The sequence below is a fragment of the Cygnus olor genome, chromosome 9 (genome assembly GCF_009769625.2).
Source record: "Cygnus olor isolate bCygOlo1 chromosome 9, bCygOlo1.pri.v2, whole genome shotgun sequence".
Classification (NCBI taxonomy): domain Eukaryota; kingdom Metazoa; phylum Chordata; class Aves; order Anseriformes; family Anatidae; genus Cygnus; species Cygnus olor.
The window spans coordinates 17,370,555-17,396,079 of record NC_049177.1 but is presented as its reverse complement, the minus strand read 5'-3'; the positions used below and the strand labels follow the sequence as shown (position 1 = coordinate 17,396,079).

The 25,525-nt window shown below is 71.4% G+C and overlaps 3 protein-coding genes across 13 annotated transcripts; 2 read left to right on the top strand and 1 right to left on the bottom strand.

Moving 5' to 3' along the window:
- Positions 1-5,709: 5,709 nt before the first annotated feature.
- On the top strand, positions 5,710-7,713 carry POLR2H (RNA polymerase II, I and III subunit H). Its single transcript, XM_040567967.1, has 5 exons — positions 5,710-5,877; positions 5,994-6,077; positions 6,735-6,828; positions 7,002-7,085; positions 7,195-7,713. The coding sequence occupies exons 1-5, from the start codon at positions 5,805-5,807 to the stop codon at positions 7,310-7,312; spliced, it is 453 nt and encodes a 150-aa protein (XP_040423901.1). The 5' UTR covers positions 5,710-5,804; the 3' UTR covers positions 7,313-7,713.
- Positions 7,714-7,970: 257 nt separating this feature from the next.
- THPO (thrombopoietin) lies at positions 7,971-13,345 on the bottom strand. Of its 7 annotated transcripts, XM_040567966.1 has the most exons (6): positions 11,088-13,345; positions 10,016-10,458; positions 9,060-9,187; positions 8,882-8,968; positions 8,493-8,651; positions 7,971-8,391 (listed from the first exon to the last, which is right to left on the bottom strand). In XM_040567966.1, the coding sequence occupies exons 2-6, from the start codon at positions 10,053-10,055 to the stop codon at positions 8,212-8,214; spliced, it is 594 nt and encodes a 197-aa protein (XP_040423900.1). In that variant the 5' UTR covers positions 10,056-10,458; positions 11,088-13,345; the 3' UTR covers positions 7,971-8,211. The 7 variants fall into 7 exon arrangements, 2 of the variants coding, with proteins under 2 accessions (XP_040423900.1, XP_040423899.1); XM_040567965.1 differs by having other exon boundaries at positions 8,823-8,968; positions 9,060-10,458; XR_005822701.1 differs by lacking the exon at positions 7,971-8,391 and having other exon boundaries at positions 8,537-8,651; positions 8,823-8,968.
- A 1,208-nt stretch (positions 13,346-14,553) lies between these two features.
- On the top strand, positions 14,554-24,865 carry CHRD (chordin). 5 transcript variants are annotated; one of them, XM_040567959.1, is made up of 25 exons: positions 14,554-15,117; positions 15,888-16,166; positions 17,124-17,397; positions 17,788-17,891; positions 18,451-18,577; positions 18,857-19,003; positions 19,078-19,195; positions 19,951-20,047; positions 20,166-20,307; positions 20,392-20,532; positions 21,011-21,093; positions 21,189-21,336; positions 21,439-21,545; positions 21,631-21,747; positions 21,846-22,002; positions 22,083-22,324; positions 22,414-22,527; positions 22,783-22,983; positions 23,074-23,167; positions 23,325-23,381; positions 23,471-23,574; positions 23,707-23,809; positions 23,895-24,049; positions 24,191-24,284; positions 24,386-24,865. In XM_040567959.1, exons 1-25 carry the CDS (start codon positions 14,569-14,571, stop codon positions 24,442-24,444), a joined length of 3,813 nt encoding a protein of 1,270 aa, XP_040423893.1. In that variant the 5' UTR covers positions 14,554-14,568; the 3' UTR covers positions 24,445-24,865. The 5 variants fall into 5 exon arrangements, with proteins under 5 accessions (XP_040423893.1, XP_040423895.1, XP_040423894.1 ...); XM_040567960.1 differs by having other exon boundaries at positions 14,825-15,117; positions 18,454-18,577; XM_040567962.1 differs by having other exon boundaries at positions 14,982-15,117; positions 15,842-16,166.
- Positions 24,866-25,525: the final 660 nt, after the last annotated feature.

Sequence of the window (25,525 nt, the reverse complement as noted above, 5' to 3'; positions counted from 1 at the left end):
ATGCACATGGGTGTGAGGTGCGGGGACACCCCTGGGTGCCCCCCAACCGGCTGTGCCGGACCTCCCGGGATCCTCACCTGGGACCGGGGGCGTCACAGGGACAGGATCCCAGGGAATCAGGTGCAGGGGGCACCCACGGGACCCCAGCCCTCCCGCGGGGACACCGGGATGGGGACGGGCTCTGCTTTATCCCGGGGGCACGGGGGCTGCAGGGGGGCAGCCGCCGCCCTCCCCGCCGGACGCCGCAGCGCCGGGAGGAAACGCGGGCGTTATCGCGCCGCTGGCTGCGGCCCTGGCTCGGCCGCGGCCTCTGGCCCCAAATTTCCTGGCGTGACCATCACGGCGGTGCCGTCCTGGGCTTTGCTTTCGCCACCGAGGGGGGCCGAGCAGGCAGGAGATGCGGCTTCCTGCTGACCCACAGGGCTGGGCATGAGGGGAGGGGAGGGATACGGCCCCAAAGTCCTCTCCCTGCCCAGTGGAGGGGAAGAAATTCGGGGTTTTGCCCCCTTGGAGTTCAGCTGTGCCCTGCTCCTGCTTTTTTGTGTATGTGTGGGGCGAGCATCGGGGCTTGGGGGGACAACTCCCGAAAAGCAGCCTTCCCCAAACAGCCCCTCTTAGCGTCGCCGCAGCCGGATGGGGTGCCCCCCGAGAGAGGACTGCATTTCAAGGGAAAAAAATGTAAATAAAGGTCCCTGTCCCCGCTATCTCAGGAATCCAGAGCGCGCCGGCACGGCCCCGGCCCCGTGTCCCGGCCATATTTCATCCCAGACATCGCCGCTGGCCGCGGACCAGCACCGCAGTGATGGGGACGGAGAGAGGGTGATGGGGACGGAGGGAGGCTGCAGCCGGGACGGGGCAGCCCCAGCACACGGTGCCGGGGGGCTGTATGGGGGGCCTCGGTGCCCCAGCCCCGGCCACACCAGCCTGGGGGCTCTTTGGGGTCCCTGCGGGCACCCGGTGTCCCCGAGCAGCAGGGTGCAGGCTCGGCCGCGTCCCCCCTGCTCCGAGCCCAGCCGCTAATGATGTCTCGCGACCTGCTTGCGAGGAGCGTAAATTATTCAGCTCCTCATCAGGGCAATTAAATTAACTCGGCGATGCGGGCCATGAATATTTCACGGGGCAGGGTCGGGAGCCATGTGCCGGGCCGAGCCCCTTCCCACCGTCCCGGCGGGTGCAGCGAGACCCCACGGGGGGTGTCTGGGGGCGGGGGGCTGCCGGGGGGGCTGCTCACCATGGGTGCACCCCCTGTCTGCCCAGGTTACTTCCAGCGGCTGCTGATGGAGGCCAGGTGCTGGCAGCCCCCCTGCTTTTTTTGGGGGGGCACCGCCAGGGGCTGCCTCCACCGCGAGGACCCCGAGCCCCCTGCCCTCCCTGTGCCCCGGGCTGTGCCAGCCCGTAGCCACCTCCCTCCTGGGATCTCGGTCAGGATTTCTCTTTTCTTTCTTCCCCCGCTCCGAACAATTAATAATTTATCCCATAATAAAAGAGGAAACGGTTAATGAGATGAAAACAAGCCAGAAACATCTGCTGGGGCGGCTTTCATCGCCAGCCCCGGGCCGCCTGCGCAGGAAGCGGTGGTGGGAGGGGGACGGGGGTGCCGGGGGGACACAGCAGCAGGAGGCTGTCCCCCACACCCGGCCTTCCTCGCCGTGGCCCCCTCTCCTCCTCCTCGTCGTCCTCCTCCTCCTCCTCCTCCTCATCCTGTGCCGCCGGCTGCCCGCTGCACCGCTGAGACCTGCCGGTGCTGCTGGAGCGCAAAACGCGCAGCCGGGTCCCCACCTCGTACCCCGCTGGCCCCAGAAATATGCTGGAGCATATTTTTATATTTTTTTTATTTTTATTGTTTTTATTTTTATTATTATACCCCGAGCACCGTGGCTGGGCTCGCAGCACGCCCCGTGCCACCTCTCGGCTCGGTGGCGGCCGTGGTATCACAGCCCGCATGGCACAGGAGGAGCGGGGACACGGGGACACGAATTGGGGCACGGGCTGGGAAGGGAGGCGGCAGGGAAAGGGGGCACGGGGAACGGGAAGGGGACGGGAAGGGAAAGGGAAGGGGAAGCGCAGCAACGCCCGGAGGCCGCTGACGCTTGGCCAAAGCCCCGGCAGGAGGGGAGAGCCTGCGGGGACCGGGAGCCAGGGAGGCACCGCGGGGACGGGGACGGGGACGGGGATGGGGTCGGGGCCGGTGGGTGCTGTGGGGCTGGTGGGGAGGGATCGGGGCTGGCCGGCCGCTGCCGCCGCTTCTGCTTCCAATTTAGCTGATCCCTGCCCCGATCGCTGCGGCTCTCTAATCTGTTTGTCTTCCAAAGCCATTAAGCTAATTCGGAGCCCTCCAAAATCCCCCGGCTCTAATCCCACCCCGGCGCTCCGGCTCGGCCACTTTTGGGTCAGTGGGCCTTGGGGGGGGGGGGGCAAAACTGGGGTATTTTGGGGGAAGAAGGGACCCCCCCATGGCTGTGGGTGCAGCCCCAGCACCCCCAAGCCCCCACGGTGTCCCCGTCCCTGTGCCATCAGGGTGAGGGGACACTCACGTCCCCCTGCCACCCACGGGGGAGCGGGGGACGGGGTCCTGCAGCCGCGGGCTGGCCGCTGATAAGGGACATCGCGGGGACAGGCCGGCGCGATGACAGCTGCGGGGAGATGGCCCTGTCCCCCCCCCGGCCCAGCCGGGCACCGGCAGAGGTGTCGTGGAAAAACAGACGTCAGCAGCGGCCCCAGGAATTCGGCCGCCCCGCACGGGGACGGGGACAGGGACAGGGCCCCCGGGGCCCCGCAGACGTGCGCGGGGAGCAGAGACCTGCCAGCTCGTCACACCGGTGGCACCTCCCCATTGTGCCAGCCGGGGACAATGCTCGGGTTTAGCTCCCCAAAAGCTCTTTTTTTTTTTTTTTTTCCTTCCGTCGCCCATCCACAGCCTCAGCAGGGAGGGGAAGGGGCTAATCCCCACCTGGGGGGCTAATCCCCGCCTGGGGGCCCCTCACCCCGGATTATGCGGCGCTAAGGAGGGGATGTGGGAAGGGATGGGGGGTTGGAAGCAGCGGGGGCACCCCCGGCCCCATCAGTCCCCCACCAGGGACGGACAGAGGACGGGTGGTGATGGGGGATCTGTCACGACACGGTGACCCCCCCCAGCCTCCCTATGCTGCAGACCCTGGCATCCTGCCCCCCCTACCACCACCTCCATCATCTCCTCGTTACCTGCATGGGTAATTGGGGGCCTGGTGACAGACAGGCTCATTAACAGCTTAATTTCGGCTCTGGCTCTTCCTGCCCAACCCCAGCCCTTGGGGGGGGGGACCCTCTGTAGGGCACGGGGACAGGGACCCTGGGGACATCACCGCCACATCCCCATGGGATCAGGCACACACGCGTGTGCCTGATCCCATGGGCACACGCGTGTGCGACACCGCGGCACACGGGGGGACCCCTGCCAGCCCCGGGGACGGGGACGGGGACGGTGCCACCCCGCTCCCCATGGAGCTGACGCCCGCCAGCCGCCCTCCCGGCCTCTCCCCGCGCTTGTTTGCTCCGTAACGGCGGCGTTTCGGCTCCTTTGTGCCCGCAGATAACAGCGCCCGCCGCCGCCTCTGAAGCACCGGTGGGGAGCAGGGGCACCACCGCCACCCCACACCCCGGGGCGGGCAGGGGTTTGGGGTTTGGGCAGCAATCTGGGCCCCCCACCCAGCCACTTGGGATGCCCCGCCACGCTGACCCCACATCGGGGCGTCCCAGGTCCCCTCTTCATCCCCGTTTTGTCCCCCCTTTGGCACGCCCAGGACCCCCTCCCCAGCACCCCCAAGCCGTGTCCCCAACCCCAGCAGAGGTTTCCTACAAATCGGCTGTGTTCTGCCCCAAAACGCCGCCCCGCCGGATGGAGGCCTGGCCGCCGTTCAAAGGCGGCGGTGTGTGGTTTATCGGCAGATAACAGCCCAGCGGCCAGCGAGGAGGGGGCTGCACCCCCCCAGGGAGCCTGGCACCGTGGGCACCGGGGCTGCCGGGCCCCCCCAAACTGTGGGGACATCCAGAGGGACCCCCAGCGGGCGCCACATGAGCACTGGGATGTTTTGGGGTGCCTCAAGGCGGGGGCAGAGGTGTCCCCACACACCCGGTGTGCCCGTCCCCATCGTCCCCACGTGCCGGGGGGGTGGCGAGGGGCAGCCCCCGGGGATGGTTTGTGGGGGGGTCCTCAGCACGGGGACCCCGTGGCCGGGGCGGAGGCGAGGGCTGGTCCCGTGGGGCACGGCGCCGGGTGGCGGGAGGCTTTGTTTGATCCCAGATAAGGCGGCGACGCCAAGCACCTGGCGGGCAACCGGGTGCTGCACGGGGGGGGGGCACCGAGGGTGCTGCCACCCCCCCCCCCCCCCGGTGCCACGGGTGCCCAGCCTCGGCTCCTTGTCCCCGTGTCCCCGTGTCCCCACGCGTCCCTCTGGCCACCCACGCTCCCTGGGGCACCCTGGGGACACTGGGGGGGTGTGGGGGGGGGAAATCTGGGGAGTGGGCTCCGTGGGGGGAGCGGGGACAGCCCCCACGCGCTGTCCCCACGCACGACCCGCGGGGGGGCAGCCAGCCGGGACCCCACACCCCCTGTGTCCCCCCCCCCGTGTCCCAGCCCCCTAGCAGCGTGCCCACGCGTGACACCGCCCCCCGTAGGGCCGGGGGGGGTCCAGAGGGGTCCGGGGCAGCGCTGCCCGGTGCCGTGCCCCCCTCCGTACCCCCCCCCCGCTGGGGGCCCAGCTCCCCGTGCCCGTGGGCGGCGCCGCGCCCCACGCAGCTCCGCGCGGTGCCATCCGCGGACGCGCAGCGCCCCCTGCCGGCCCCCCCGCCGTGCCGTGCGGCCCCCCCCAGCCCCCTGCACCCCCCCGTACCCCCCTGCGCACCCCCGGAGACCCCCCCGGATCCTCACTACAGCCCCCTGCAGCCCCCCCCCCCATTGCATCTTCCCCCCCAGCAGCCCCCCTCGGACCCCCCCCTGGAACTCCCCCCTCCTTCTGCAGACTCCCTGCAGACCCCCCCATTGCAGCCCCCCTCTACAGCCCCCCCAAGAACCCCCTCAGAGCCCCCCTGGACCCCCCATTGCAGCCCCCCCTGCACCCCCCCTTCCCTCTGCCCCCCTGGTCGCCCCCACAGCCCCCCCCCCGCAGCCCCCTAGCAGCTTCCCTGCAGCCACCCCCCTCCTGTAGCCCCTCTGCATCCCCCCCCAATTGGAGCCCCCCCCCTTCCAGCCCCCCCATTGGAGCCCCCCCACTACAGCCCCCCTATTACAGCCCCCCCTTCAGCCTCCCCCATTGCAGCCCCCCCACTGCAGCTCCCCCCCTTGCAGCCCCCCCATTGGAGCCCCCTGGAGCCCTCCCCCCAATTCCAGCCCCCCCCCCTTACACCCCTCCATTGCAGCTCCCCCATTACAGCCCCCCCTACAACCCCCCCGTTGCAGCCCGCCCCATTTCAACCCCCCCCTTGCACCACCACCTTGCACCCCCCCCAAATTCAGCCTCCCCCCTTCAACCTCCCCCATTTCACACCCCCCCCCCCATTGCAGCCCCCTTCCCCTTGCCCCCCCATCTTCCCCCCTTCCCATGCCCCCCCCCCCCCCGCCCCCCTCAGGACCGAGGCTCCGCGGGACGGGCGGGCACTAGGACCGCGCGCCCACCCTCCTCCCGCCGCACCGCGCAGGCGCAGTGCTCCCCCCGCCCACCCTGAAGCTACTTCCGCCCGGCTGGTGGCGGAAGCGGGGCGGGCGCCATCACCGCGCGCCGCTCCGGGACCGGGACCGGGACCGGACCGAGACCGAGGAGCGCGGCGCCATGGCCGGGATCCTGTTCGAGGACATCTTCGACGTGAAGGACATCGACCCCGAGGGCAAGAAGTTCGACCGCGGTGAGCCGCGCCCCGCCCCGGGAAGGGGAACCCCCGGCCCCCCGGTGCCGGTACCGGGAGGGGGGGGGGGACCGGGGGGGTGTGGGGGGGCAGGACTGACGGCGCCGTGCCCGCAGTGTCCCGGCTGCACTGCGAGAGCGAGTCCTTCAAGATGGACCTCATCCTGGACGTCAACATCCAGATCTACCCCGTGGACCTCGGTACGTGCGGGGGGCACCGGGGGGGGGGGTAATGGGGAGGGTGGGGGCGGCCCCGGGGTGTGCCGGGGGGGTGGTGTTGGGGGGGGGGGGTCTTGGCTGCTGGGTGTCGTGTGGGGGCCGGGGGGGGCAACACTAAATGGGGGCGGGAGGGACATGGTAAATGGGGGGGGTGTGCAGTCAATGGGGGGGGTGCTATATGGGGGGGGAGGGACACTATATGGTGGGGGAGGGGGTCACTAAATGGGAGGGGGAGAGGGGGGAAGACCCTAAACGGGGGGGGGGCACTATGTTGGGGGGGGGGGACACTCTGTGGGGGGGGAATTACGCTACATGGGGTGAAGGCAGCCCTACCACGAACGCCGTGCCAAAAAACCTGGGCACTGCAGGGCCTCCCGTCCCTGCCTAGAGCCCAGCCAAACCCCCCAGACTCCCCCCGCAGCCCCCTCGCTGCATTCCCTGAAAACAGATTTCCACCAGCAGCGCGCCCCGGTCCCTTCCCCAGCCGTGCTGGGTGTCCCCGGGGAGCAGGGAGAGGCGGGGGACGCGGGCTGTGCCCCCCCCCCCCCCCCCCCCCCTTTCCCCCTGCCCCTTGGATCACTGAGCGCAGGGCCCTCGCCGCTTGTCCCGGCCCTGCCCGCCCACCGCCTCTGCCCGCAGGTGACAAGTTCCGCCTGGTGATCGCCAGCACCCTGTACGAGGACGGCACGCTGGACGACGGCGAGTACAACCCCACGGACGACAGGCCTTCCAGGTACCGCGGGGGGGTTGTGCCGGCTGGGGTCCGTGCGGGGGGGGGGGGGGGGGGGTGAGGGAGGAGAGGGAGCTGCCTGCTCCCGGGGGCGTCCCCCTGGGGGATATGGGGAGGAGAGCGGTGTCCGGTTTGGGGTTTGGGCACTACTCTGACCTCCCCTCGTCCCGTTGCAGGGCGGACCAGTTTGAGTACGTGATGTACGGCAAGGTGTACCGGATCGAAGGGGACGAGACGTCCACGGAGGCAGCAACACGCCTGTGAGTGCCCGGCGCCACGGGGCGGTGGCGGGGGAGGCGGCGGGGCGTTGGACTGCGTCTCCTCGGGGTTTCCTTCCCCGCTCTCACCTCTCCTCTCCTCCTGCCCCAGCTCCGCTTACGTGTCCTACGGGGGGCTGCTCATGCGGCTGCAGGGAGACGCGAATAACCTGCACGGCTTCGAGGTGGACTCTCGGGTTTACCTGCTGATGAAGAAGCTGGCCTTCTAGGAGAGGACGCGCCTCCGGCGGTTCCCCCAGAGACGTTCTGCCAGCGAGAAAACGGGAACCCCGGCGCCCCAAACCCTGCCCCGGTATCCGCGCTTCCTGTGCGGGTGCAGGAGGGGGCATTTCCCGTCCTCACCTTGGTTTTTTTTATGCCTCCTGGGGGTCCCCGCCTGCGCAGGGAGAGGTGCCTGATGCCGAGCAGAGGCCGTGCCGGGCGTGCCGCAGCCCTGCCTGCTGTCGGTCTCCTCTCACCTCCGTCTTCCTGCGCATCCGAGGCGGGCTCGGCCCCGGCTGTGCTCAGGGACCTCAGCCACCTGGCTGCGTCGGGGCCGGCCTTCTTCTTTTAAGGAGCCGTCCCGAGATGGGCCTGGCTTGTTCTTCATTAAACCAGCGCGTGTTTTCTAGGTCTGGCTGAGTTGTGGGGCTGACGGGGAGCGGGTGCACCCGCGCGGGGACCCCGAGTGCTTCCCAAAGGGTGGCGATGGGCACTGGGATGGCCTCAGAGGGTGCTGTGCTGATGGATCTCTCTCCTGCAGAGCTGCCGGCTGCCGCGGGAGGGAGCTGGGCACTGGGAGACACCGCGGCACCTCCCCGGGCACCTCTCACCGAAGCTGCCGGGAGCTCTGGGGGAGCAGGGGGCAGAGCAGGAGGCGCACAACCCTTTAGAAAAATAAGGTCTTTAATCGTAAGGCGTTCACAGTCTGGTGGGAGCGAGGCCCGTGCCTGGCGGGGGCGCAGCCAGGGCTGGGTTTGACCCCTGGGAGCCACGTGGTAGCCGAAGGCTTGCGGAAAAGGAGCCGACCCTTTCCCCCGGGGCACGCTCCTGGGCACCCGGAGCACAGCTCAGCGTCCTGCAGGATTGCTCTGCCCCCCCCGGTCAGGGCCGAGCCCCCCGCAAAGCTTCAGGCCCCGCGGGGGGGGGGGTCCCTGCCGCCCCCCTGGCCTCGGTCGCACAAGTCCTTGGCCAGGTCGTGGAAGAAGAAGCGCAGCTTGCCCTGCAGCAGCCTTTGGTAGGCGAGGAAGATCACGGCCGTGTTGATCTCTTTGGAGCCCGGGGAGCAGCCCGACTCCCAGGGCCCCTCCTGGGGGGCGAGAAGTGGGGGGGGGGGAACAGAGGGGTCACAAACGGCACCGTGCTCAGCCCGGCGCTGCCCCCGCCTGTGCCGGGGCGGTGAGCTCTCACCTCCCACGTCTGCAGGAGCCGGAGGAAGAACTCGGCGTGGCGGTAGAGCTGATTCAGCTGCCCGGCCCAGCACTCCTGCCTCTCCTGGCTCTGCGCCCCCTTCACGGCGCCCACCAGCAGCGCCAGGTCGCAGAGGATCTCGCGTTGCTTGGTCTCGTTCTGGGGAGCAGGCAGGGAGCGCTCTGACCCTGCTGGCACAGGGGCTGGGGGCCCCCCTTTGTTCCTACGCCCGCTCTCTGCGTGGATGGGCCCTCGCCCCCGCGCCCGCGGGGTGCCACCAGGTGCGCCCACAAGCAGCCTCGCGCAGGATTTTTGGTGCCCTGTGCTTACCCTGGGGTCCTTCTCCAGTCCCACGGGCACCCCAGGACCATCCTCCCAGCCCTCCTCACCGATTTGGTTTTCCACTGCGTGATTTTGATATCCACCGGGGGCAGCGCCACGGGGGAGCTGAGCGCAGACGAAGCTTGGCACTGGTTCTGTCAGGGCAGAGGAGATGCTGCGGTGAGGGGCCGGGAGCTGTGCCCAGCCCTGCCCGGCACCGGGTTTCGGGGCACGTCGGCTCCTCACCGCTTTCTTCTCCATGTCCTTGGCCTCCCCGATGTACTTCTGGATGAGCCTGGTGTCGCAGACCAGCCGCGCGGGGCTGGCACGGCCCTCTTTGACGTGCAGGAGGAAGGATGTGAGGAGGAGCAGTCCTGGGGGAGAAGGGGTAACCCGTGGGCTCCCGCCCCCCCCGAGCAGCCCTAGCTGCTGGTGCTGGCGTGGACTGCCCCGTGGTGGGGGGTTTGGGGGCCCGAGGAGGTCGTGGTGCTCTGCCCCATGGAGGGGGAGGGGGGCCCCGTGTCCCACCTCTGCCCAAGGACTCGGTGCTGGCCGGGGAGAGCCGGGGAGTTCCCAGCTGCGCAGGAGGAGGGGGGAGGATGTGACAAGTGTCGGTGCTGCCTTTTAGGCTCCGCTCCAGCCTGGGAAACAGGCAGGGAGCCGAGCCGCGTTCCCAGCACAGGCCCTCCTGTCGGGAGTTTGTGCCAGGAGCAGCTCCAGGCATCACGTGCGCTTCGGGGAATCCCTGCCTGCAGCCTCCGGCCTCGCGCGGCGGCTCCTCGCCGCTGCTGCTGCAGCCAAAGGGCTCTCCTGCCACGCAGCCTCCCCAGCGCCGCCGGCACACCGCTGCCCCGGGCACCCCTCTCCTGGGTGGCCTCTGAGCCCCGTGCCGTGCTGGTGACCTCCAAAATCTGCTGTGCACCCACCTGGGGCCCTGCCCACCTCGGCACTGCACCTGTCCCCAAAAGCCCTCGGCGTCGGCGCAGCCCCCTTGAGGCCGGACCCTGTGAGATGCCCGGGCGCTTTTGGTGACCAGGTCCAACCACGCCAGACCCCCCCCTGCGGTGTTTGCTTGCTGCCAACGGGTGACACGAGGGCCGTGCCCCTCTCCTGGGGTGCCCGTGCCGGGGTGTCCTGGGCCGCGTGGGCGCGGTGCCGCAGCGCTGCCCCTTCCCGCTCGCCCCCGCTCGCCGCGCACTCACTGTTCAGCTCCATGCTCGCCTGGGGGCTTCGGCCCTGCATCTTCCACCCTGGGGCCGGCGGCTGCTCCCTGGCTCCCGTCCCCCTTCCATGGAGGGCAGCTGTGGTGCGGGCTCCCCGCGAGCGGCCGGGACGGGGGGGCCGGGCGCCGGGAGCACCCCTCGGGCGGCACGGCACGGCTCTCCGGCCCGGCCGCCGTGCCGAGGCAGAGTGATTTCCTGTTGTGTCGCTGCTGACCTTCGAGTAAAAACGCTCCGGGGGCCCCGTGGACGGCTTCCTGCCTCCGGCCGTTTCCTCTCTTGGCTCTGGGACCGGGAAGGGCGTCCCCGGGCGCCCTCGGGGCTCCTCACCTGCCCCCTGCCCTGGGCCCGAGCGCACCGCGCCGGGATGGCGGCGCTGGGTGCCTCAGCTCTGCCCGTCCTGGGGACGAAGGTGGCCCTGGTACCTGCAGGAGAGATGGTGTCTGTGGCTCTCTTTGCCTGGTGGCCCAAGGGGCCATCAGCCCAGGTGGGTCCCGCTCCCTGCTGAAGCAGCCGGACACCCAAAAACCCCTCACAGGGTGCAGGCCCCATCCCCGTGGCCATCACCCGGCGGTGGGCTCCATCCCCCTGAGGGGCTGAGGGAGGTGGAGATCCCCAGCGGGGCTGCGGCACACGGGGACCCCTGCAAGCTGGGGCGGGTGATTGGGCACGGGGGCCTGGGACTTGGCCCACAGGGGGATTTTCTGGGGAAGAGCTGGGTGAAATCCCCACAGGCGCACACACCCATGCGCCCACGTAACCACGTGCACTCAAACATGCGCACTTCCCGCGGCACACACCAGGTTGCACCCTCATATCCCCCGCGCAGGCCGTGCCCACGCAGCCCCCCACATCCGCCCCCACCGTTCGGGACCCCCCCACCCCCACATCCTCCTTCCCCCCTCATCCGGCTCAGGGCAGCCTGCTCCCGGCCCCGCTCCGCGCGTTCCCACCCCTGTCCCCGCGGTTCCCGGCAGCGCCTGGCCGGGTGACAGCAGCCAGAGTAAACACCCCGGCCCCGCCGCCTGCCCCCTGCCCCTCTCGGCCTCCCCACCTGGCAGCCCACCTTTTGGGCAGCGGGGGGGTGGGGGTCCCCGACGGGCTCCGGCAGCCCCGCGGCTCCAGGGACGGCGCTGGCAGCGCGGCTCGGGCACGGCGGCCGGAGAGCGGAGCGGCGAGCAGCGGGGTCAAGCACCGCTGGGCTTCCCCCGCACGGCCGTGCCCCGTCTCTGCGGACGTGACGGGCTGCAAACGCGCCCTGCTGGCACGCTCGGCCCCCGGGCCAGCGCTGGCCACGATCCCGCTGCTGGTCCCGTACCAGTCCCTGGGGTACCCCAGTCCACCACACCCTGGTCCCCGCCGTACCCCGGTCTCTGCCGTACCCCAATCCCATCCCTCTCCGGGTACACAGCCCTTCACGATGGCGTGCCGGAGAGCTGCAGTGCCCCGGGGTCAGTCCTTGCCTTCACAATTAGCTAAATGAACCCATCGGGGAGATTGCATGGTGGCTGGTTCTGGGTGCAAACCTGCTGGTTTGGGGTACGGACACCGGAGCAACCCAAGGTGCCTAAAACCGTTCCTCTGCCCCCAAAATGCTGCTTTTCAGCCACACCAGCAGCCAGTCCTTTGCTGCTGGAAGGGGCACTGCTGGCGTTTGCTGCCCCTGCCCGGGGGATGCGGGGGGACCCCCTGGTGCCGGCGGGGGGGCTCCGGGCCGTGCAGCTGGCCGGATCCCAGCGCCGAGTTTCCCACCTCTCCTTACGGGGTGCAAAGTGCCGGCAATCCCGCTGCGGGGGCAGCCGTTCGCACCCACTCCGCCAAGGTGCTAAGGGCGGCCGGAGGTGCCAGGTGGCTGGGGTGGGGGTCCCAGGTGGGTGGCACAGCCGCTGTCCCCCCCCCCCCCCAGGCCACCCAGGTGTGCCCGCTGGGCACCCGCAGGATGTCAGCGCAAGGCAAGGGTGGGGGGGTGGACATGGGAAGCAAACCTGGGCTTCCTGGGCAGGGAGGGGGGTCCGAGCCCCCTTTGAAGCCCCCATAAAAGAGCCCAGCATAAAGGGAGGAGAAAGTCAAAGGAACAAAGAGAGCGGCTAATCCCGGCGTGAGCAAACAGCCCCCGTTTGCTCAGGGCCCAGCTGGCCCCGGGGCCGGGGGGAAGAGGGCCGGGGCCACAGTGGGGACAGGGCTGGGGACACGGGGGAACGGGGCAGGCAGCACTCTGCACGCGGGCAGGCCCTGCGCCCCCCCCAGCCCAGGCAGCTCAGCCCCCTCGGGCCCCGTTTTACATTTGCAAATTGCCAATAAACATCCGTGGGCAAACAGAGCGCCCCGAGCCCTCCGCTCCGCTCCCACGGGAGCGCTCGTGGACGGTGGCGGTGCTGCAAAGGGCCCTCGGCCGGGATAACACAGCACGGGGGGGGTGCTGGCATGCTTTTTCCCCCATTTCCCCGTGCCCGCGGGCCCTGCCTGGCACCACGCAGGAGGTGCCCAGCAAGGGGGGTGCCGGGAAAAACCGGGCAGTGCCCCCCACGAGCATCAGCGCTGCCGTGGGCATGCCCCGAGCCATCACCAACCCGGCCACGCTCGCCCCATCGGCGGCCACCGCTGCCCCCGTGCCCCATCCCGCTCCTTGCCCGGCTGTCCCCGGTGCTGGCTGGGGTTGGGGGGGACACCAGGAGGGCACCTCGCCCCCCCCGGCATCCATCCCGCGGGGCGGCGAAGGGGTTAATGCCAGGCGGCCGAGCCGCAGGTGGGCGCAAGAATGAAATTCCTTCTCGCCGTCCTGCGAAGTCTGGGCACAAATATTTGCCTGCATGTCCGGTAGGGGGGGGGGAGACCACCATCGCTCTGGGAGCGTGCTAATCCCCATGCCAAACAAGGCCCGCCCCCCCCCCCCCCGGTGCCCCACATGCCCCCCGCAGGGGTCGCCCCGCGAGGCTTTTGGGCAGGGGGAATTTGTGGTGTGGGGGCACGGGGGACACCGGCACCTTTGGGTGCCCCTGCGGGCAGGGAGCTCGGTGCGGCTGCGGGGTGCTGGCAGCGGGCACGGTGCCCTGGGCACGGCACGGCCCCACGTGGGCTGGTGTTTTGGGGTGTCTTGGGGTGTTTTGGGGTGTCCCGGGGCTGCTGCCCGCCTCCTGGCCCCCGAGCCGTGCCTGCTGCCGCAGCCGGGATGGAGGCGAGAAGGGGCAGAGAGCCCCAGCCATCCCCGCCATGCCGGGAACACGCAGTCCGTAATAAACTCCATGTGTCTGGAGACGAAAAGCAGCCGCTCCGCCCCCCCCCCCCCCCCCAACATCATGTCCCCCGGCTGCATCCCCCCCGTTACCTGCCACCCCCAAAACCCCTTCCACCCCCAGCTCCCCCCCACCGCCCACCCCTTGCCTTCGTCTGGGGCGGCCCGGCCCTGCGAGCCGCCTGCCAGTTGTGCAAATATTGCCGGAACGGCTGTAATCCCCGTGTCCAACGTGAATTATGAGATATTTCCACCCATTACGACAGCCCCCCCCCCCCCCCCCCCCGCCCCGCCGCGTGTGTGCAGGGCCGGGGGGGATTAGTCACGGGGCAAGCCGCGTTCGGCACAGGGCTTTGGGGAGGCCACGGCACCTCGGTGCCCCACGCTGGGCAGGGGGGCATTTTTGGGGGGGACTGGGGGAGCCCCTGCGCCTCTCCGGCTCCGCTTGGGCCTGGGCCCCCCCGTTTATGGCACGGGGACGAGGCTGGCGGTGCCAGGGTGCCCGGGAGGCAGAGGGAGGCCGTGGGAAGGGGCCGGGGCGTGCGGTTTTGCCTCGACCCCATCCCTGGGGAGAAGAGGCTCCTTCCTGCCGCCCCGAGCCGGGCTCATGTTCAAAGCCCGGAGCAGACAGCGGCTAATGAGGCCAGACAATAGGGAGCTGCGTGGGGCAGCAGCGCTGGCACGGGCCGCCGCCGCCCCGAAGCCAGGCGCGGGACGGCCCCGCCACCGTCGGGCAGCGGGGACAGGACGGGAGGGGACGGCAGCCCCTCCACGCCACCCTCACCGCGGGCAGGGCACGTGCCCACCGAGCCCACCGAGCCCACGGAGCCCACCCAGCATTTTGGGGTGCAGGGGAGCGGCGGCGGCGCTGTTGGGGTGTCCCATCCCCGCTGTGCCTAAGGGGCACCCCAATGCCATGGGGCCACGGGGCCGGGCACCTGCTCCAGGCGGAGGGGCTGTGGTGGCACGGGGTGCCCGGTGGCATGGGGGGCACGGGGTGGCTCGGGGTGCCCAGGGCTGCCCGCTGCCGGCCGGCTCCATCCCCGTGTGGCTCCAGCTGCCCGCAGCCGGTGGCCCCGTTGGGGCTGCGCCGGCGCCAGGCCCGGCTCCGGAGCGCCTCTGAGCCGCCTTTGTGCAGGGCGCTCCCAGCACATGTGGGGCGCTGGGAGCCAGCTGGGGGCACCGGGACCGTTTCCCAGAGCCGCCCCCGCCCTGCAAGCGCAGGGACCCCCGGGGCACCCGCTGTCCCTCGGGCTGGGGCACCGCTGGCTTTTCCAGGGGCACGCAGGGCCGGGGATGAGCGATGCCCAGGCATGATGGGGGCATCTGCCCTGTGTCACCCCATCTCTGCTCCCTCCCAGCCCCTGTGTCCCCGCTGCAGCAGCGATGCCCCCTCCCCGGGCAGGGATGCCCCGCACCCTCCAGCCCTGCTTTGTGCAGCCCCAACTCCAGCCTGGCGCTGCCGGGGCTGCCTCGCCGCCTTCTTCCCCTCCCCGTGCCTCAGTTTCCCCCATGCCAAGGCCGCAGCTTCCCCGGCTTTCCTTCCTTCCCGGGAAAGGGGAGGGAGCTTCCCCCGCCGCTTCCCCACATCCCCGCGGCCGAGCCAGGAGACTGTGACGAGCTCTGGGTGCGCGGAGCCAGCGCCGGATTCCTGGCACCGGCGGGGCGGCCGGGAGCCATCGCCCGCCTCCTCCCCGCTCGGCCCCGCTCGCGCCCCGCCGTCCCCCTGGGCCGCCGCCGCCACCGCAGCGGGCACCGGGCGGTGAGGCTGGCACGGCCGCGCAGACCCCAGCCCTCCCCTGCCGCCGGATCCCGGGCCAGCGGGGACGCCGGGAGAGAGGAGCGGGGACAGGTCGGTGGCACCGGCGGGGACAGCGGGGAGGGCACGGGGACGGGGGTGCCAGGCTGCCAGGCACGGTCCCCACTCGCAGAAGGGCCTGGTGAGCGTGGCAGGGCGTTGGGCTCGGCGTGCCCGCGGGACGCCCGGGGCCCTGGTGGTGTCCCAGCCCCGGGGGTGCCAGCGGGCTGTCCCAACGGGGAAACCCGGCTGCTCCTCGCAGCCTCGTGCCAGGGCCAGCTCCTGCCACGGGGCAGCTCCTGGGCATGGCCAGGCCCCCACGTCCCCCCCTGGAGAGGTGCCCGGCACAGTGGGAGACAGGGGAGCGACGAGCCGGGGTGGGGAAGGGGGCGGGGTGGCCGTGGGCGAGCCGGGGATGGGGCACCCTGGCAGCAGGGGCATGGGGCAGGGGGCTGCAGCCCCCCCCCCCCCCCCCAGCCGCTCACCGGGCCTGGGGGGAGGCCCAGGAGGAGCCTTCTGGGGAGGTAGGGGCCTGTTGTGCTCCAGCTGTGCCGTGTTTCCCTGGCTACACCGTGCAGCTGGCCGGGTGTTTGTACCGCCGAGAGTTGATTTTGGCAGCCCCGCGCTTCCCCCTCCTCCCCTCCACGCCCGCCTCCCCCTCCCCGGGCGCCCGCCCGCCACGCACCCGGCACCCGGCTCCCCTCCCTGCCACCGTCCCTCGGCGGGGGGACACGGGTGGCACCCGCTGCCCCCAACCCCTACCCCCCCGACCCCACAGACGTGCCCCGTGCCTCAGTTTCCCCAGCTGGACCATGTCTCCCCAGGCCTTTCCATGGTGTCTGCTACCTGCCCGCCGCCGCTGCCACCCTCGCCAGCCCGGGCACATGCGGGTGAAGAGCAGGATCGGTGCCGGGTGCTGCTCTGCCAGCCTCCACCCCACGTCCCCACTGCCCTCCCTGGGCAAGGGACACCAAGTGTCTGGGCTCCTGTCCCCCCCCAGCCTCTGCCACCGGTGGGCAGGGTCCTGGGGTCCCGCTCCGGGACCTTCCTCTGCCCAGCAGCAGCCGGAGGGATTTGGGGATGCCGAGGGCACAGGTTGTGGGGTGCGTGTTGTTCTGGCACTGCAGGGTGCGGGGTGGGTCTGGGGGACAACACGGAGTGGAGGGGGGGGTCTGTATGCCCTGGGGGTGGGCTTCAGGGGGTGCGTGCACCACGGGGGCCTGTGCAGGCGGATGGTGCCCTGCAGTGCCCCATGTCCCGGGGGTCCCAAGTGGCCTTGGGGGGGGGATGGAGTGGATGGAGGGGTTCCCGGGATGCCCCATGCCCACAGATGCCCCATGCCAGGGGAGAATGTGGGGGGGGGGGGCATTGTAATGGGGGTGCCCTGGAAATGCCAAGGGGGCTGTGTGTGGGTGGGGGGGCTCCCAGGGGCCACGTGTCCTGGGGGAGGGGGGCACGTGGATGGGGGCACACCCAGGATGCCCAATGCCTAGGAATACCCCAAATCCTTGGGGGGGGGGGGTTGTCCTACAGTGTCCTGGTGGGTGTTGGGTGGATCGGGGGGGGTCCCCAGCACGCCATGGGGGTGAAGGCATGGTACCCAATGCCCGGGGGTTGTCGTGTGAGTGGGGGGCTCCCCAGGACACCCCATGCCCGGGGAAGGGGTCAATGGATGGGGGGGTTCCCAGGGATGCCCCATGCCCAGGGGTGCCCCGTGCCTCGGGTGGGGGGGGGGCAAACAGAGGGGGGGGGTCTCCCCAAAACACCCACACCCGGGGGCTCCCCATTCCGAGGAGGGGCAGCATCACTGGCTGGTGGGGGGGGGGGGGGGGCTCCCCAGGACGCCCCGTGCCAGGCGTCACCCCAGTACCCACGGGAGCAGCTACAGCCACCGGGGCGCCCCAGAACGACCCGGGGCCGGGGGATGGGGTGGGGGGGGGGGGGGGGGGGGAGGCGGCGGGGGGGGTGGGGGGGGGGGGGGGGGGGCAAAGCGCAGCGGGGGCGCGTCCCCCCCGGCCGGCCGCTGCCTGCGCCTCATTAGCGGCCCTTTGTTTGCACAGGGCTCGCAGCTCCCGCTTGCCCATGCCGCCGCCTATAAAGCGGGGCCGGGGCCGGCAGCCGGGCAGAGGCGGTGGCGGCGGCAGCGGCAGGCAGCGGCCGGCCCCCCCTCCCCGCCCCCGGCCCCCCGGTCCCCCCGGCCGGCCGGCACCATGCGCGCCGCCCCGCTGCTGCTGCTGCTCGCCCTGCTCGCCCTGCCCGCCCGAGCCGCCCGCCCCAAGCTCGCCCTGCCCATCCGGCCCGACACCGAGCCGCTGCCCCCCGGGGGGGCGGCAGGTAGGACCCCCTCCGTGCGCCCCCTTTCCTCGCCACCCCCCCCCCCCCCCCCCCTTCCCGTGCGCCCCCGGCGCATGCAAACCCTTCCCCTCGCAACCCCTCTCCTTGCACCCCCTCTCCTTGCACCCCCTTCGTGCTCCCCCCTTCGCGCACCCCCTTGTCTTGCACCCCAGGGGTCCGGTGTCGTCGTCCTCCCCCCCCCCCCCCCCCCCCGGTGCCGGGTCTCCGCCGGGACCCCCGGGCTGCGGGAGCCGGGACCGGGCACGGTGGGGCGGTGCCGGCCGCTGTCCGCCCCGCGGGGCTGCGGCAGGGGGGTGCCCGCGGCCCGGAGGTGACTTGGTTTTTTTTTTTGGGGGGGGGGGGGATGGATTTGGCGGGGGGTGTCCGCAGGCTGCGCCTTCGGGGGGCATTTCTACGCCCTGGACGAGACGTGGCACCCGGACCTGGGGGAGCCCTTCGGGGTGATGCGCTGCGTGATCTGCCACTGCGAGCCGGTGAGTGCCCACCCCCACCCCCCCCCGCGCCGCGCCGCACTCGGCGGACGCCCCCCCAGGACGGGGCCCTGCTGGGGAGGGGGCTGGGAGCGGGGGGGGATCGCCCCCTTAACCGCCCCCCCCCCCCCGCCCACCCCATGGAAAGCGAGCAGGGATTCCTCCAGCCAGCCTGACACCTGGGTGTCCCCCCCCCGGGGGCAGTGGGGAGGAGAAGGGGAGGGGGGGGCCTAAAGGATCAGCCTTCGTTCTCCTTCCCCTCCTCAGGACGGCCCCCGGCCCCCCCCCCTCCAGCAGCCCCCCGAGGCTGGAGGAGCCGTGCACAGCTGGGCAGGGGGATGGGGGCCGGGGGGGGGGGGAGCAGGGGGGTGGCCGGGGCTTGGCTGCGGTACAGGCAGCTGGGGGCTGCGCAAGGTGTCCGGGGGGGGACTCCAGATGGGCTGGGGGAGCCGGGCTGTGCCGGGGGAGCGCTGGTGCCCTCCGCTGTGCCACCCGAGGGGAATTTGGGTGTTTGGGTCGCCCGCGTGCCTGGCACGGCTCGGCACGGCTTTGCCCACCCCAGCAGAGGAACCGCCGAGGGAAGGCAGCAGGAAAAGTCAACTGCAAGAACATGAAGCAGGACTGCCCCGTGCCCGCCTGCCCCCGCGCCACGCTGCTGCCCGGGCACTGCTGCCACACCTGCCCCAAAGGTGAGCGCAGCCCCCGCGGGGCGCTGTCACCCGGGAAAGGGGACGCTGGGCACCCCCTCACCCCCCTCAGGGAAAGGGGCTGCTTGTTATCGGGGTTGCCTGTGCCCTCGGGGTGCCCATGAGGTGCTGGGCAGGGGCGCACAGAGGGTGCACGGGGCTGAACCCAGCGTGCCCCCAGTGCAGAGCCCTGTTTTGGGGTTTATTTTGGGAGGGGGGAATTTAGTTTTACCGCAAGCAGCCTGGTGCAATCACCTCCCCGCTGTGCCCACCCCATGGCAGCCTTGCCAGGCCCCCCGGAGAAGAGCGCCGAGCCCCCCTTCGACACCTTCGAGTACTTCCAGGACAAGGAGGACGAGCTGGACAAGCCCTACAACGACCGCTCCTACCTCAGCTCCGAGGGCCTGGCCCGCGACGACGCCCGCACAGGTGAGCCCCGGGCAGGCAGCGGGGACGGGGGACATCCCCGCGGTCCCTCCACGACCACCTTTCCCCCGCCCCAGAATTCGTGGCCCTGCTGACGAGCGGCCCCGAGCCGTGGCACCCCACGTCCAGCGCGGTGGCCAAGGCTCGCTTCACCCTCCTGCGCTCCTACCTGCTCTTCTCCATCAGCTACGAGCGGTGAGTCCCGCCCGTGCCATGAACACGCGGGGTGCAGGTGTGCTCGTGCCTCAGTTTCCCCCCCCCCCGGATACCCCCTGCGGTGTCACGGCCTCGCCTTGGCGGGGTGGTGGTGGGGAGAGATTTGGGGAGGGGGGCGACGTGCCGGGGGTCCGGCGGCGCGGGCGGGCAGCAGGCATTGCGGCGCGGCGCCGGCACGGCCTCACCCCTTCGCCTTCAGGGCTGGAGTGCAAACAAACGGCACCGGGACCGGCTCCAGGGCCGGGGGACGTGGGCACAGCGGGGCAGAGGCGCCGGGCAGCCCCGTGCCCCCGCTCGCGGGCACTGGCAGGGCGCTGCCGACGGGGCCCCAAATCCCCACCGTGCCCTCCCCGGCTGCCCGCCGGCGGCGGCCGAGCCTCTCCTCTCTCTTCCCTCCCTCCTTCCCGCTCCGGTTTCTTCAGCTCTTCCTCGCTTCCAGGCCCCTTTTGCATAGTAAAGTGGTGACTAATTTCCAGCTCCGACCGGGGGAGCCAAATGGAGCCGAAAATGCTCCTAATTTACAGCCGGGCCGACCGCTCGGCTCCCCGCGGGTCCGGCCCCACCGTCTTCCCGAGCGGGGACCCCCTCCTGCGCGGTGCCAGCCCGGCTCCGCTCCGGGGCACGGGGACCCCAAGGGACCTAGGCGAGCTTTGGGCCACCCCGGGCGCTGGTGCCCAGGGGAGGGGAGCCGGGGGGTGAGGGGGGGTCTCCGCTCACCCCCTCGGTGCCCGCAGGCTGGGGAGGCCGAGCCGGGTGCGTTTCAGCGACCCCGAGGGCAACGTGCTGTTCGAGCACCCCGTGCAGAAGAGCGCGGCCCCCGAGGACGGCATGGTGAGAGGGGCGGGAGGGCACGGGGGGGGGGGGAGGGGGGCAAAACGCCCCGATTGTGGCCCCCCCTGCCTGGGAGCATGGTGCCCCCGGCCCCTGCCCAGCCCTTCCTTGCCCGCAGCTCTGCGGGATGTGGAGGACGGTGTCCAAGGCCAACATCCAGCTGCTGCGCGGGGAGCAGCTCCGCGTCTCCCTCGTCACCCGCGCGCAGCCCTCCGGAGAGGTCCACGGGCACATCCTCAAGCACCGGGCGCTCTTCGCAGGTAAGGCTGGCCCCCTTGTGCCCCCCCCCCCCCCCCAACGCGGGTGCCCACCGGGGTGCCCCTCACGCCCCTCTCCCTGCTCAGAGACATTCGGTGCCATCCTGACCTCGTCGGACCCCACGCACCTGGGGGCCGGGGGCATGGCCATGCTGACGCTGAGCGACGCCGAGAACAACCTGCACTTCATCCTCATGGCCCGCGGGCTGCTGGAGCCCGGCGCCAGGGGTGAGGGTGGGCACGGGCACCCTGCAGGGTGGGGGGGCGCAGGGGGTGCGTGGTTTGGGGTGCGTGGGGCAGCCTCTGTGGGGTCAGGATGGGTGCAGGGGCTGTGCGTGGCGTGGGTCCAGGAGTGTGCAGGGGCTGGGCGTGAGTTGGGGTGTGAATGGGTTGGGGGGGAGAATTTGGGGCAGGGGGATGTATAGGAGTTTGGGGCTGAGGGTATTGGGGTGCATTGGGTGTGGGGGTTGGGAGGGGGGCTGTGGAGGGGGGTCGTGCAAGGATGGGGGGCGTAAAGGGGGAATGGTGTGGGTCAGGTTGTGGGTATGGGTCGGGGCGTGCAGCAAGGAAGGGGGGGGTCAGGTTTAGGGGTTTGGGGAGCAGTGGGTACAGAGGGGTGGGTTTGGGGGGGCAGAGCAGCAGTGGGCGCAGCCCTTGGTCCAGCCCCCCCAAGTCGCCCATGGGCCCAACTCTCTGCCATGCCCAGAATCCCCCTGGGTGCCGCTGCGGGTCCGCATCCTGCACCAGGGCCGGACGCTGCGGGAGGTCCGTGCCAACATCACCGTGGAGGTACAGCCGTCCCCGCCCGCCTCCCCCGGCACACCGGCAGCCCTGGGGTCAGGGCTGAGCCGCGGCACTGTGCCCCCCTCTCCCTCCCCCCCCAGGACCCCGACTTCGCCGAGGTGCTGAGCGACCTGTCTGCCCGCGAGCTGCAGTGGCTGGTGCAGGGGCAGCTCCGCATCGTGGCCGAGACGGAGGGCCGGCACGCGCGCCAGCTGGCCGGCACCATCGCCACCCGCCGCAGCTGTGACAGTGAGCACGGGCACCCTGGGGCGCAGGGGGTGGCTGTGCCCCCCCGCCCCCCCTCCCCCAACCTCACCCCCTCCCCCCTGCTCCTCTCTCCCCGGGTTCAAGCCATCCAAAGCGTGCTGTGCGGGGCGGACGCCTTGCTGCCGACCAAGACGGGGGCCGTGGGCTCGGCCAAGCTGGCTCTGCACGAGAACGGCACGCTGCAGTACCAGGTAAGGGGCACGGGCGCCGCGCTGGGTGCGCGCCTCCGCGTCCCGGGGGTGCCCCCGCCGCTGCCCCTCGGCACCCCGCCCGCAGGTGCGGGTGGTGGGCACGGCCAGCGAGGTGGTGGGCGTCACGCTGGAGACCAAACCCCGGAGGAAGAACAAGAGGAACGTGCTCTTCGACATGACGCCCAGCTACAAGGACGGGCTGGTGAGTGCCGGCAGCGCGGGGCTGGCACGGGGGCAGCGGGGAGGCTCGCGCGTTGTGTCCCTGTCCCCACCCGCGTGCTCTTCCCCCCCCTGCTTCAGGCCCAGGGCTCCTGGCAGAGCCCCAGCGCCCGCGACGCCCACATGCTGCTGCAGAACGAGCTCTTCCTCAACGTGGCCACCAAGGACTGGGCCGAGGGCGAGCTGCGGGGCCAGGTCATCTCCCTGCCCTACAGCGGGCTCCTGGCTCGCTACACAGGTACCCGGGGGGTGGTGGCAGGGGGGTGGCAGGGCAGCCCCCCCTTACCACCGCCTGCCACCGCCCCTGTCTGTGCGCAGAGATGCCGGTGCCGCTGGCGGGGCAGCTGGTGTCCCCCCCGGTGGGCAGCGGGGCCGGGGGGCACGCCTGGCTGTCGCTGGACGAGCACTGCCACCTGCACTACGAGATCGCCGTGGCGGGGCTGGGCCGCCCGGCCGAGGGCACCGTCAGCGCCCACCTGCACGGCGTGGCCGAGCTGGGCGAGCTGGGCGCCCGGCCCCACCAGCACAAGCGTCTGCTCAAGGGCTTCTACGGCACCGAGGTGAGGTGGACACACGGCGGGGACCCCCCCGGTGCCACCGCAGGGCCCGGGACAGCCCTCACCTCCCCCTGTCCCCCTCGCCCCGGCAGGCTCAGGGGGTGGTGAAGGATCTGGACGCCGACCTGCTGCAGCACCTGGCCCAGGGCACCGCTTTCCTGCAAGTCAGCACCAAAGCCCACCCCCGCGGGGAGATGCGGGGACGGGTAGGTCCCACCCGTGCATCCCCGTCACCCCCCGGGGGCACGGAACAGACCCCAGGGTCCCAAACTGCGTGACAGTGCCTGCAGAGGGCTGGGAAGGGGACAGGATGGGGTGACACAGTGTGTCGCAGTGTGTCACAGTGCCAGCAGCCTGGCGTGGCGTGCCCGTGGCCGTGGGTGCCTCCTCCACCAGCCCCACCCCCGGCCGTGAGCGGGGTCCCCATCGGTGCCAACCCTTCTGCCACCGCTGCCCCCCAGGTGCACATCCCCAACCGGTGCCAGGCAGGGGGGGCCCGCCTGGCCCCGGGGGAGGCCGAGTTCTCCGAGGGCTCCAAGGCCAGGGACGCGGAGCAGCTGAAGAAGGACCCCAACTCCTGCTTCTTCGAGGGGCAGCACCGGGCGCACGGCACCCGCTGGGCACCCGACTACGACAAGAAGTGCTCCGTCTGCAGCTGCCAGGTACGGGCCGGGGAGGGGGGGGTGAGCCGGGGGGAGCACCCGTCAGCAGTGGCCCCCCCCCGTAATGAGCCGCGTACCTCCTGTCCCCAGAAGCGCACGGTGATCTGTGACCCCATCTTGTGCCAGCCCCTCAACTGCAGCCGCCAGGTGCACCCCGAGGAGCTGTGCTGCCCCGTCTGCGAAGGTGCGGGGGGCCAGGGGGCTCCTGGGGGGGTGCTGGAGGAGAAGTGGGGGGTGTGGGTAAAGCTATTCTCCCGTGGGTACAATGTGGGGTGGTCCCTCTCCGTTCCTCTCCCGCTGGCACCCTTTGTGTCCCCTCATGCCCTCCCTCGTCCCTGCAGAGAAGAAGACGGAGCAGGAGGAGCTGAAGCTGGAGCGGGCACGGGACAGCAGCGAGGGTGAGTCCCAGGGGCACGGGGCCAGGGGCAGCCCCGGCCTCCCTGGCACCCTCTGCCCATCCCACGGATGCTGTGCTCACCTCCCGCAGGCTGCTACTTCGATGGGGACAAGACGTGGCGAGGCTCCGGCACCCGCTGGCACCCCGTCGTGCCCCCCTTCGGCCTCATCAAGTGTGCCATTTGCACCTGCAAGGTGAGCGCGGGCCCCCACCCTACAGAGCCACCCTGGCACCCAAGGGTGCTGTGAGCTGCTTGGGGGGCTCGAAGCAGGGCAGGGGCAGCACCTGGTGCCGGTGCCCCCGTGAGCCCCGCACGCTCCCCCCAGGGCACCACGGGCGAAGTGCACTGTGAGAAGGTGCAGTGCCCGCGCCTCACCTGCGCCAACCCGGTGCGAGCCAGCCCCTCCGACTGCTGCAAGCAGTGCCCAGGTACGTGCAGCGCCCCCCTGCCCCCACCCCCGATGTCACCACCGTGTGGCAGTGCCTGTGCCACCCCCCGTGCCCTCTCCCGCAGCCCCCGAGAAGAGCATCCCTGAGCTGGCCGACAGCATGCAGGCGGACGGGCCCCGCGCCTGCCGCTTCGGGCGCCGCTGGTACCTCAACAACGAGAGCTGGCACCCCTCGGTGCCGCCCTTCGGGGAGATGAAGTGCATCCTGTGCTGGTGTGTGGTGAGTGTGCCGGCCCGCGGGCGGCACCAGGGGCGCAGAGGTGCCCCCGTGCCAGCCTGAGCGCTTCGGGGACGGGCGGGAGAGGAGCCTGGGGCTGGCACCGTGGGACCCCCGTGCCTCAGCCCCGTCCCTGCCCCGCAGTCAGGGGAGACGCACTGCCAGCGCCAGGAGTGCCCGCCGGCCGCCTGCGCCAGCCCCGCCAGGAAGGACAACCCCTGCTGCGCCAAGTGCCGCGGTGAGCGTGCGCCACGTGCGCCCCCTCGGGTGCCGAGCCCCAGCCAGGACCCCTCTGTGCACCCTCCCTGCCCCTCTTTCAGCCCCGTTTTCCCCCCGCAGCTCCGGACACCCCCCCGGAGAAGGTGCCCGATGCCCCGGCGGAGGCGTGGAGCCGCTAAGCAGTGACCGCTGCCCAGAGCGGGGCGAGCGCGCAGCGATTGCCGGGTGGTCCTGAGGAGAGCCCCTGTGGGCCATCGCCCCCCTGGGGGGACGGGGATGGGGCGCAGAGGAGCAGGGATGGGGGGCAGGGGCCAGCCCCCAGCCTGGGCGCCCCCTCCCGGCACGGCCGCGGTGCCGGGGCTGCCCTGCCCGCTCCCCCTGGCAGGCAGCGGCAGGGCCGGGGGGGTCGGGGCACCCAGCGCCCCCCCCGTGAGCCCCAACCGCCAGCGGGCGCAGCGGGCACCGTGCCCGCCTTGTACATAGTGTAAAATCCCTCCTGCCCCCGTCTCGCTGCGCCCGTCCCGGCTCGGCTGGACTCGTCATGTAATTTATGGGGATGGGGGTCCCGATGTATTTATTAAAAACAGAGATATTGCCCCCCCCGGCCCCTCCGTGTCATCCTGGCAGCGGCAGGCGTCGGGTTCTGTGTGTGTCCTACAGTCACGGGCCCTGGGCTTGTTGGGTTTGGGGGCACACGTGCCATCTGTCTGGGGACGTGGGGCTTTGGAGACAGAGCACAGGGTACCTATGGGGGCTGTGGGGTGGCACCACACATTGTGGGGTTGGGGATGCGATGCCAGCCCTGCCTGCGGCCGGGGTGTGCGCAGCACCTGAGGGTCCCGCAGTGCTCTGTGCCAGCACCCCCGTGGTGGCACAGAGGTGCCAGGCCAGGGGCCCAAGCCAGGGAAAGTAACACAGGGCTCTGCTGGGCCACTGCGGGGTCATAGTGGCACAGCACTGCCGTGGTGGGCAGTGTTAGCCTGTACTGGGACTGCACAGGAGTGACACTGGGCTGGACTGGGATGTGGGTAGGGCAGTAGGAGGGTGGCACTGGGGTATACAGGGCTGGCATGTGCTGAGCTGGGTGTCCCACTCCCCGTGCCCTGTCCAGCAGGGTGGCAGCACCCGTGGTGACCTTGTGGCACAGCGGTGGCAGCGGGCAGAGCGCGTGTCCTGGCACGGGGCTCCCCTCCGGATGCGCGTCCCGGTTGCCGCGGGGCAGTGCCAGGAGCTGACGAGCCAGGAGGGGACTCCGTGCGC

Excerpts from the sequence above, each read along its gene's own strand:
- CHRD (XM_040567959.1), top strand. The coding sequence starts at position 14,569 with ATGCCCAGGCATGATGGGGGCATCTGCCCTGTGTCACCCCATCTCTGC. Across the intron at positions 22,003-22,082 it reads GCTCCTGGCTCGCTACACAG|AGATGCCGGTGCCGCTGGCG; the intron begins GTACCCGGGGGG and ends GTCTGTGCGCAG. Across the intron at positions 22,325-22,413 it reads AGGGCTTCTACGGCACCGAG|GCTCAGGGGGTGGTGAAGGA; the intron begins GTGAGGTGGACA and ends TCGCCCCGGCAG.
- POLR2H (XM_040567967.1), top strand. The coding sequence starts at position 5,805 with ATGGCCGGGATCCTGTTCGAGGACATCTTCGACGTGAAGGACATCGAC. Across the intron at positions 5,878-5,993 it reads GGGCAAGAAGTTCGACCGCG|TGTCCCGGCTGCACTGCGAG; the intron begins GTGAGCCGCGCC and ends CCGTGCCCGCAG. Across the intron at positions 6,078-6,734 it reads GATCTACCCCGTGGACCTCG|GTGACAAGTTCCGCCTGGTG; the intron begins GTACGTGCGGGG and ends CTCTGCCCGCAG.
- THPO (XM_040567965.1), bottom strand. The coding sequence starts at position 9,537 with ATGCCTGGAGCTGCTCCTGGCACAAACTCCCGACAGGAGGGCCTGTGC. Across the intron at positions 8,652-8,822 it reads GACTGGAGAAGGACCCCAGG|AACGAGACCAAGCAACGCGA; the intron begins GTAAGCACAGGG and ends CCTGCTCCCCAG. Across the intron at positions 8,392-8,492 it reads GGCTCCTGCAGACGTGGGAG|GAGGGGCCCTGGGAGTCGGG; the intron begins GTGAGAGCTCAC and ends CTCGCCCCCCAG.